General features: G+C 38.1%; 1 protein-coding gene across 1 annotated transcript; it reads left to right on the forward strand.

Annotated features, from left to right (window-relative positions):
• The first annotated feature begins 1594 nt into the window (after nucleotides 1–1594).
• On the forward strand, nucleotides 1595–10876 carry LOC114147840 (high-affinity choline transporter 1-like). The gene is made up of 9 exons (XM_028022526.1): nucleotides 1595–1864; nucleotides 2792–3047; nucleotides 3232–3345; nucleotides 4683–4838; nucleotides 4921–5069; nucleotides 5903–6046; nucleotides 6236–6389; nucleotides 7988–8205; nucleotides 8285–10876. The coding sequence occupies exons 2-9, from the start codon at nucleotides 2864–2866 to the stop codon at nucleotides 8936–8938; spliced, it is 1773 nt and encodes a 590-aa protein (XP_027878327.1). The 5' UTR covers nucleotides 1595–1864; nucleotides 2792–2863; the 3' UTR covers nucleotides 8939–10876.
• Nucleotides 10877–11076: the final 200 nt, after the last annotated feature.

Consider the following 11076-nt stretch of genomic DNA (forward strand, 5'->3'; position numbering starts at 1 on the left):
TGAAAGAACAACAACCAACACTTCAGCAATGTATTGTCTTTCTCTGCCGTTCCACAGAGAGCGTGCAAACAGGTAGAGGTCAGAGTCAGGTCAGTCATTTTATTCAGGATGTGAATTAATTAATCTTTCAATTAAATGTTCCATTTTTGACAAAGAAGGTTGAAATTTCAAGCCATCACATTGTTTAGACTAGTAAGTTTGAGAGACTGTCACCATAAAACCAGAGATTTCAAAGATGATGTCAACATCAGCGCCATGCACAGCGCCGACAAATCTGCTTAAAAATTAAAGTTAGGATCAGATGATTTAGGCTTGAAGCAGATTTAAAATCCAATTTTGTGAGATGACAAAAGGCTTTTCAACCAGCTTAAACTTTAAACATACTAACTAATGACTTCATTTGGACTGTTGATTAAAAGGTGATTGATATCTACCAGATTTCAACATTCAAACAGCCTAAACGTTACTATTTTACTGTCGGATTACGCGACTCTAAATCAAACTCCACATCCAGAAAAGAGACACAAAGAACCATTTGGAGAACTATCACACTTCACTATATGTTATTTTATTTGTGTACAGAATTTACAAGATGGTGAAAAAGACAGAAAAGGGACTGCAGCCGGTACAACATGTGGGTGAGACGGTTTGGATGAAGTTGCAACAACGTCCAGCTTCTTTGACATTTGGACTGACACGGAGGACAATAAATGTCAGCTTTACTAATGTATCATTAACAAATTTTTATTTTGTTTTGTGCTAAAGTTAAATCAAAGAAGCAAAATGTGTTATAATGTAAATTAGCTGATAAGCTGTAATTCTTTTTCAGTAAAAATGTACTTAAACTAATTGTAGGTTGTCTTTAATCTAATAACAAAACTTGCTCTAAATCACCAATCACTAAGGCTGGCATTCTGTATCTTAAGATGATATGTTCATGACCCCCGACCTCTATAATGACCTTTGACATGCAGAATTTCTCTTCAGACTTCCTTATCTTTATTTAAGAACATTTTTTAATCATTATTATTATTTTAAACTTGCATGCTGTGATTTGGGACTTGTATTTCCTTACTTTCGACTTGCATATCTTGAGTTTTACGCAGATATCTTGACTAGACTTGAGAGTTGAGTAACTTGTGATCTCCAAATGTCTCGCTATACCAACCCTCATTAAAACCACAACTGTCTGCGGAGCTTATATTTACATTGTTGATGATTTTTGTTTTGAAGGCAGTCCTCGTGAGTTCAAATGCAGCATCAGACGTTTTGTTTTTTTAGCAAGATTTGCTCATGTGTTGCTGCTTACTAAAGAACAAAAACATCCCAGAAGTTTAAAGTGAACTAAAAAACAAAAGTCCTCTTTGTAAAAGAATTACATGTAAGTAAAAGCGTCTTCGCTGGGAGAGAAAACGCGAACCAGCGGCGCAATACCGTTAATCAGGCCTGAGATGTAACCTGGCAAAGTGAAGGTTTCAACCACTGCCAACATAATATTGGAAAGCTTTTCCGGCGAGGTTGCACGTCACGCCACTCTCTATTAGTTGCTATTTTTGTCCAGCCCTGGAAGACATTCATCCACCATCTACCCACCCTGACAACTCCCAATAAACCCACCACTCCCATTCATCTCCATCCCTCCAACCCAGCTCCACCCTCTTTCACCCTCCCTCGCTCCTTCTCCTCTCTGCGGATCTTACCGGGCAGCTTCGTGAGTTAAAGAAAAAACCTGCTTCGTTGAATTGGGGTTTGTGCGCCAGGGAGGAAAAAAAGTGCCGTTATTTTTACCAGGATATCTTTGTTTTTGTTCTTTTTTTCAAAAGAGTTTGTGTCATCTGTTTAGACCAATCTCTCCAACAGAAAGGTAAGAAATTCACTGTTTGCTTGTTTTGTTTATTTAGATTATTTATCTAAGTGGAGTGTAGTGCAACTGCATTTTGACCGTCCTGACAGATTTAAAGAGATCAATAACGCCTCATGGAGAAACAGTATCAGCACAAAAAAGCTTAGTGCGCCGTCCTGGACTGAAACTATGGATTCACCTGTTTTAGTTCCATTTTAACAAACTGCGTACATGTTGAAGTCGTCGTTTTGTGCTTGGGAACGACAACTGGGCTTTTACGCATGGAAGTAAAAATGTAACTGCTAAATTAAAAAAAGCTTATACATGCCAAAAGCTACAAAGAGGAACAGTAGAGAACGCAACAAGGCGCGCCGAATGAATACGTTTGGATTCATCCTTTGTTTTCCTGACTTTTAAACTTGTACATTGATAAAAAGCTTTTTAGGCGCAAGGAATAAAGATGTTCATATTTTCTTTTTTGCTGGTGTCGTTCAGGGAACTGTAGCCCCCGCAACCACTGCAAATGGTGCCCATATTTTAAACGACACTATACGCGTTTTCATTCTGAAATGCTTGAGAATTTGATCATTTTTCCTTCTGCAACCAGAAAATTGCTGAAATTAGGCAAAATTATGTACTTGGTAGTTTTTGTTGGGAAAATTCCTTTTATAATAACTTCAATCTATAAAGTTATTAAAAACAGGTTTTTCCATATAAAGGGGTTATGCGTAAAATAAATACGCTTTTCTTCCAATACTTTAACCGCGCAAAGTCATTATAATGAGGAGGTTGCGAATTAAACTACAGTGCGCAAATAGTTTCGGCCAGTTCGGACTTGGGCTTCTGCATATATTTTGTTTTTATTATAAAATTTAATCAGGTTTGTCTTATTGTGATCATAAGATCAAAACAAAGAAAATGAATTAATTTCTTTCTGTTTCCTTTTAGTTTCCTCTATGAGTTTCCAGTCCGTCCCCAGTAGCACTTGATCCCGGTGGGAAGCTGAAGAGGAGAAAAAAAATGACGATTCACGTCGAGGGTCTCGTGGCCATCGTCCTCTTCTATGTCCTGATTCTGTTCGTGGGGATCTGGGCCGCGTGGAAGAACAAGAACTCTGGAGTCGGTGAAAGCGGAGACCGCAGCGAGAGTATTATGGTCGGGGGCAGAGACATTGGGCTGTTCGTGGGGGGATTCACGATGACCGGTGAGGTGAAGGGCTATGACGCCGATTCATTTGTTCACGTGTGCCTGTTTTGTCCAAATAGTCCGTATTTTACGCACGGACCTAAACGGAAAGGCCACGAATATTCCTTGGCTCTAAAAGTCTAAAATGCAAAAAAGAAAGTGTCTTAAAAATATATTTTTTCTTCTTTTTTTTTCTTCCTCAGCCACCTGGGTGGGTGGGGGATATATAAATGGAACAGCAGAGTATGTCTACCTGCCAGACTACGGCCTGGCCTGGGCTCAGGCACCCTTTGGTTACGCTCTCAGCTTGGTATTAGGTGAGAATCATTGTTGTAGATTATAGTTTTGCTTTATTTTGAGCCACGTAAAAGGAAAAAAATGCACATACCTTAAGTAGGTAAAAAAGGAACAAAGAAAATACATACATCCACTTATACACAAATATATAGTAATATATATACAGTAAGGACAAGACATTGTCTGAGTCATCCAATTTATGTTTTATATAACAATATGTAGCAGCTCCCCAGCACTTGAATTACTCAGCCAGTCTCCACGGGTGAATTTAGCGTTTAATTTTCTTTGATGAAGATCCACCATGATCATCACAGTCACCACAGTTACCTCAGTTACCGTGAAAACTAAAACATGTACAAATATTAGAATACGAAACATAAACTTACAATACAAACAACAAAACAAAACGTACCTCTCTGCTTTCACTGGGGAACACTAAGTGTTGATTTCGTTGTGCCAAACACATCTTGACAGTTCAAGTCAATCCTTGGCACAATGATTCTACCAGCCTGACCTCAGGGCCTGACCTCATTAGCTACCGCAGCCCGTGAGGTACATACAAAACCCCCCAAAACATTACAAAGTGCAAATACCATTAAACAAAACAAAATATAAACCACCAACAACGCTAATCAAGACAGAAAAACATCCATAAACAATCTGCGACATTCTTAATTTAGAAAATTCACTTTGAATAATTTACTCTAAATAGTTTACAAATTAAAATAATTCAGACAATTTATTTTAAAAAGCTCACTATCCATTACACAATGCTTTATTTAATTGTAAACAAGAATGCATTTTGCTCAAAAAAAGAGTGAAAAGATATTTATTCCTCTCCCTATATTCATATGTATAAATTGTATAAAGTTTCACTCGCATGTCTTGTGCATTCTTATAATGGTATCTGAAAAGAAAAACATAAAAAAGTTTCTTCATAGTTGCTGTGTCAGATTAGCTTGGCCATTGCCTTTCCAGAAAAAAAAGTTCTGGTTTCCGCACAGTGTGGGCTCTCTCCTTATTTTTACTCCTAAAAGTGTTTTTTTCCCAAAAAGTTACTAAAGTAACTGTAATTGAGTAAATGTAACCAGCTACTACCCACCTCTGAGTACAAGGGGCTGGTTTTTACCAAGCTAGTGTCAACACTACAATACTCTATCAACACTGCAATTTTTGAAGTGACTATAAAACCAACAGTTCCTTTGTGACAGTACATATTCCCCACTCTGTAACTACACTCTGTGTTGCATCTTATCGTCTAACTTAGGAGACTCTGGATGCTGTGATAGTGCATGATGTAGTAAACACACCACAACTGAATATTATTTGTCCAAACTGAATTTCTGACATTCCTCAGGTGGGCTTTTCTTTGCTAAACCAATGCGATCACGTGGCTACGTCACGATGCTGGACCCTTTCCAGCAGCTCTATGGAAAACGGATGGGGGGACTGCTTTTCATTCCTGCCCTCATGGGAGAAATCTTCTGGTCTGCTGCCATCCTGTCTGCCCTGGGTGGGTTTAATCTCCTCTTTAATTTGCCTTTCTGCAAATTTGAGATTTTTAATTTTTACTTGGTTGTACTGCCATCATGCAGGTGCCACTCTGAGTGTGATTGTGGACATAAACATCAACATGTCTGTGGTGATCTCAGCGCTCATAGCCATCTTTTACACGCTCGTTGGAGGACTCTACTCCGTCGCATACACAGATGTGGTCCAGCTGTTCTGCATCTTTTTGGGCTTGGTGAGTTGTAAATTAATATTTTTCACAAATCAGGGATTAACTTTGAAGTGACGAATATGTTCAGGAGACTAAGTTCAGATGAAATAAAAAAACTTTTAAATCTTACTTCATATAGTGTTGAATTACTTTGCAGAACACCATCTTAATAGCTATAATGCCAAACTTGTAGTTTTCATGATTTTTTTATCTTCTTGATGCTGTTTGTTCGCTGATCTTGTGTACTGGTGAACTCTTTCTACTAAATACGTGACTACAAAAGGCAACTTTTCTCATTTTTATTTGTGAAACATTTTGAAAACTACATCTCTGGAAAAAAAAAATTAAGAGACCACTTTAAATGATCAGTTTCTCTGATTTTAATTTTTATAAGTTTATGTTTGAGTAAAATGAACATTGTTCTGTTATTCTATGAACTACTGACAACATGTCTCTGAAATTCCAAGCAAAAATTTAGTATTTATTTGCAGAAAACAAGAAATGCTGAAAATAGCAAAAAAGATTGCAGTGCTTTCAGACCTCAAATAATGCAAAGAAAACAACAATTCTAACGTTTTAACTCAGGAAGAGTTCAGAAATCAATATTTGGTGGATTAACCAGGAGGTTTTCAATGCAGTGGGCTTTAATTTTTTCTGGAGCTGTATATATTTTTTTCCTTCCACTAAATCCATGCATAATCTTTGTGTTCATCTGTTACATAAAAACCCAGTAAAGTACCAAGAAGTCTATAGTTGTTGTAACCCAACATTAAGTTAAAGGGCATGAATAATTCAGCACGGCCATCGTGTACATGATGTTCTAACATTTGTATCCTGATTTTTCTAATCTTCATCAGTGGATCAGTGTGCCTTTTGCCCTTTCCAATCCTGCCGTGTCAGACATCGGGGTTTCAGCCAAGGAAGCAATCCATCAGTCACCCTGGCTGGGCAAGATCAGGCCTGAAGACAACTGGCTCTGGGCCGACAACTTCTTTCTGCTGGTAAGCTAGAGCTTTTATGAGGGAATCCATCATTAAACACTGCAACGCTTATAAAGAACATTTGAGTCATGGAGAGAGAGCCGTCTTGAAGGGAGTGCATTTGTTTCAGGCTCTGACGTGAGTTATTTAGACTGCCGAATGTGACGCGTTGGTGTGAAGGCTGTTTTTACGTTGTGTTTCCATTCCTAGATGTTGGGAGGGATTCCTTGGCAGGTCTACTTTCAGCGGGTTCTTTCTGCCTCTTCAGCGACCTACGCTCAAGTTCTCTCCTTCCTCGCCGCCTTCGGCTGCCTTGTCATGGCCGTCCCGTCCGTCCTCATAGGAGCCATTGGGGCTTCCACGGGTAAATTCACACACACTCATTGTCTCGGAGTAGAAGGTGGACAAATATATTTGGGTATAAACTGACTTAATCAGAAGTATGTCATGAGTTGTGTTTTTTGTACAAAAACTTTGTCGATATTCCGCGAATGTTGAAAAATCAGAGGTAGGTAGAGTACCCAAATATTTTTCTCAATTATACTTGAGTAAAAATACATCAAAGTATTTTTACTCAAGTAAAAGTAAAAAGTACCCATCCAAGAAATCACTCAAGTAAGAGTAAAAACATATTTGGTAAAATAGTCTACAGATGTAATGAAATTATCAAATATTTAAAAATTACATAATCAGATGGACCAAAATATAAAGTTAAGTGGAGATTTTGGTATCTTAAGAACTAAAATGACAGTAAGTCATATAAATAACAAAATCGGGTAAAAGAAAAATTTTCCAAATCAGTTTCTTTCAAAAAAACTTATGAAACTTTAACATAAACTGCAGGTGAGTGTCTGTGTCTGGTGAATTTTTGATTAAAAAAATATTTGTTTTTCTTTCAGCGGGTAGAGAATCCAGAAATTTTACTCAAGTAAGAATAGCGACACTTCATAAAAGAATTACTACAGTAAAAGTAAAAAGTACAGCGTAATAAAAATATTCCTAAAAGCATTTTTTTTAAAGTTACTCGCGTAAATGTAAATGAGTAAATGTAACTAGTTACTACTCAACCCTGAATATATTTGTGTATTTTTTTCAAATCTCAAAAATACACAATTTTGCCATTTCCATTATAAAAAAAAGGATTTCAAGAAGAAATTGTGTCTGCTGAATGGATTACTCAGAGTTTTATGTGGATTTACATCAATCAGACGTTGATCCACAGATCTTCCTCACACAGAACTCATGTAAATCAAGACAGTAATGAAACATCACTGGTCCATGACTCTGATCCTTTATTAAAATAAGAAAGTGTGATCAAAGCCTGTTTGGGTTGTTGACATCCCAACAGGTTTCTGTTTCATACGGCGTCTGGGGGGGTAACCAGAAGAGAGCCGTCAGAGCGTGCAGATTTATTGAATATTACATCTGAAGAAGAGCTAATTATTTTGGTTCTTCTGAAGATTGTTCATGTATAACCGCTGTTAAACAGTGGCTGCTTATGAGTGTCCAGGGACTGGAGGGAAAAACAGAGATCATGCAGCAAAAGGAAAGTGACGGAAAGTTGAAAATCTTTCTTTCACTGCTAAAGAAAGGTGTCCATTATTAGTGAAATTACCATCATTTTATGTTGATTTACCATTTTTACTAAAGAAATGTGCAGTTCTTTTAGCATTGTTTTTTTTCCTGTTACTCAGATTTCTTGTTCTCTTTTTTTTTTACCCAGCCAAACAGAGTAGAACTGATAATCTCTGCTGTATTTTCACCCACCGAAAAGTCCAAGCTCTTTTGTTTGTCTGCAGCTAAAATGCGTGCAACAACAGGGAGGCTCATAATCAGATTTAATGGTGAAACATTTTGTCTTAAAAGCAAATGGACCAGAACAGAAATCACAAAACATTTTGTTCAGAACAAAAACCTTAGAAGATTAAACCTGAAGTGCTTTTTCAAAAACTTATTTTCCAGACTGGAATCAAACGACTTACGGTTCCGTCGCTCCGAAGGACAAGGATGAGTCTGACATGATCCTTCCCATAGTGCTTCAGCACCTCTGCCCGCCCTACATCTCCTTCTTTGGACTGGGAGCGGTGTCGGCAGCGGTGATGTCATCAGCAGACTCATCCATACTGTCAGCCAGCTCCATGTTTGCCAGGAACATTTATCAACAAGCCTTTCGGCAGATGGTAAGAGCACCAAAAGTTATTAAAGCCAGTAATAAATCAACGTTTTATTAAAAAGCAGTCCCTCTCCTTTCTCTTCCAGGCTTCGGATTCTGAGATCGTTTGGGTGATGCGCATCACCATCTTTGTGTTTGGAGCTCTCGCCACAGCTATGGCGCTTTTAACTGGATCTGTATACGGCCTTTGGTATTTAAGCTCCGACCTTGTCTACGTCATCATCTTCCCCCAACTTCTCAGTGTGTTGTTCGTCAAAGATACCAACACATACGGCTCCGTGGCAGCGTATATCTTTGGACTCTTGCTGCGCATTGGTGGAGGGGAGCCTTACCTAAAACTGCCTCCATTCATCTATTACCCCGGATGGGTGACGGTGGAGAAGGTCCACCACATCAGCGGAGACGTAGAGTACTTCGTCCAGCAGCGGTTCCCCTTCAAGTCTGTGTCCATGGTGGCGTCTTTCCTAGCAAACGTGGTCTTCTCCTACCTGACAAAGTACCTATTCGAAAGCGGCATGCTGTCTCACAAGTACGACTTCCTGGACGCGGTCGTGTCCAAGCATAGCAAAGAGATCATGGACAAGGCCACGCTGGTAAGCAATCACGATAACATTATTCTTTCAGAGATGGCTCCGGTCAGGCAAGCCCTCGGTGCTACACTTGCTGGGACCTTCACCAACACCGAGGCCCTGAGCGACAATGGCGAGTCAAGTCCGGAGTCCTATCACAGCGAGAACTAGACGGCAAAACGCACAAAGAAAACTTGAACCGAGGAATGTGAAAGGGGAAGAGAGAATCAGTTGGTGTCCTTCAGGAAACTTGTTACTGCCACACTGTGAGCCAGATCAGCAGAAAAGCTCTGCGGCTTCCAAGTGACTCCACAAGTTATGTCGGCGAATCGGTGCCTCCTCCGTTTGTTCCTATTTCCTCTCTAGAATCTCATCTCTGACTCTATATTGTACAAAGCTCACAATTGTTTTAGTTTTTCTGACCATGGCTCTGTGAATTTACAACTGTTTTAGTTTAACTGCTGCTACTGTGGTGGAGCGATAAAGGGAAATTGTTTTTCAAGGTTGCTGGTCTTGAAAAATGTACATTAGAACTAAGAAGCAGCATTAATGTCTGGTTGTCTTAGCTCAGGTTACGTGTGTTGATGCACATACAGTGCCTTGCAAAATTAGTAATTCCCCTTAAACGTTTGTTAAATATCAGTGTATCTTGTTAGGAGTTTATATGATAGACTCACATAAAGTTGGATCTTTAGCTGTTGCAGCTGCACGTCGTTCAGGGTAATTTTTGGCATAATTCTTTGCTAAATCACTGGTTCTGCCCAGATTAAATAGAGAGCATCTGTAAACAGTTTTTTTTATTTGACCTGCAGATTTAGGTCTGGACTTTGGTTATGCCATTTGAACACATGAATATATTTTATCTGCATTCAGTCTACCATGCTTCACTTTTAATAATCCTTTTTTTTTTTTTGCCACTCACATTGACAGAATTACGACGGAGTTTGAAAGCCACGCTAAGAAAATTACGACAATAAAATTGTACAGGAAGAAAAGCATAATATTATGAGAATAAAGTCTTAATGTTACTGCTTTTTTCTTCAATGCTATGATTTTCTTCTCGACATACTATGACTTTATTCTGGTGATAGGAGGTTATTCTCATATTACTTCAACTTTATTCTCATAATTTTATGTCTTTATTCTCGTACAATTATTTTTGTATTTTTTCTTATGGCTCTCAAACTTTGTCGTACAGAATAGATGGATTTATAATGGAATCATATTACACAAAAGTGGACTACTTACTAATTTGGTAACTTCTAATGACATTGGGTTGCACTTGATTTTATTTAGGGGTGTCAGAATACAAATGCGTACCAGGCATTTCAGATTTGTATTTATACAAAATAAATTAAAAACCACATATCATTTCCCTTCTTTTCATAATTATGCACTACATTTTGGTCTATCATATTCAATCCTAATGAAATACAACATGATTTGTGGTTGGATCACATAAAATGTCAAAGGCTCAAGGGATATGAACCGCTCTCCAAGGAACTGTAGGTATGCCTGTGAACAAAGCAGCTTTAAGCGACTGATCCATGATGGTTTTGTTGAGTAGTGTTAAGTTTGCGTAGAAACTTTATCAACAGAGCAATAATATTTTAAGAATCTTAGTTTTATTTTCAGCCTTTTGCTGCTAAACCACTGAATAAATAGAGACGTGAGCTCAACAGTAGATGTATTTATTGTTTTTAATCTGGTTTTTAGACTATTCAACCATCAGACTGGTGCAAAGTACTATTATACCCATTCAGCTTTTAAGTGTCACAGAAACTAAATCATTCCAGTAACTGTGGCGTCTGACGCTAGCTTTGGGGACGTCTGTTTGCTGCAACACGCTTAGCATTGAGATGCTATTTTCGCCTTGTACCGTTTTAGTAATTATCCAACTCCTTTTTGCGTCAAAACAATAATTTGTTTTTGTTCTTTTAACAGAGTCCACTAAATTGTTTTAGAAGGAATAATTAATAGCCAGTGGGCCAAGAACAGCGGATTTTCTTGTCCATTGCTGTTAACGGACGACGCTTGTGCGTCAGATTCAAGGGCGTACCAGAAACACAACACAAAGGTTCCAGCTTAGGACTTGTTAAGAAAACAAAATGCGATTAATTTTATTAAAATGTTTTAGCACATTCAAATCTATTTAATTTATTAATCAAAATTAACACATTCAAATCTTGGCTTCAATAAATTACTGTCATTCAAATCTTTATTTGTTTTAGTGACCCTGTCAGTATGTAGATGAATGACATTTATGTTTTGGAGTCTTTATTATGATCATGTATGTTGATTTTCCCCTA

The sequence above is a fragment of the Xiphophorus couchianus genome, chromosome 7, assembly GCF_001444195.1.
Source record: "Xiphophorus couchianus chromosome 7, X_couchianus-1.0, whole genome shotgun sequence".
Classification (NCBI taxonomy): domain Eukaryota; kingdom Metazoa; phylum Chordata; class Actinopteri; order Cyprinodontiformes; family Poeciliidae; genus Xiphophorus; species Xiphophorus couchianus.

Coding starts and splice junctions, on each gene's coding strand:
- LOC114147840 (XM_028022526.1), top strand. CDS start 2,864: ATGACGATTCACGTCGAGGGTCTCGTGGCCATCGTCCTCTTCTATGTC. Junction 4,839..4,920: donor TGCCATCCTGTCTGCCCTGG/GTGGGTTTAATC, acceptor GCCATCATGCAG/GTGCCACTCTGAGTGTGATT. Junction 6,390..7,987: donor AGCCATTGGGGCTTCCACGG/GTAAATTCACAC, acceptor CTTATTTTCCAG/ACTGGAATCAAACGACTTAC.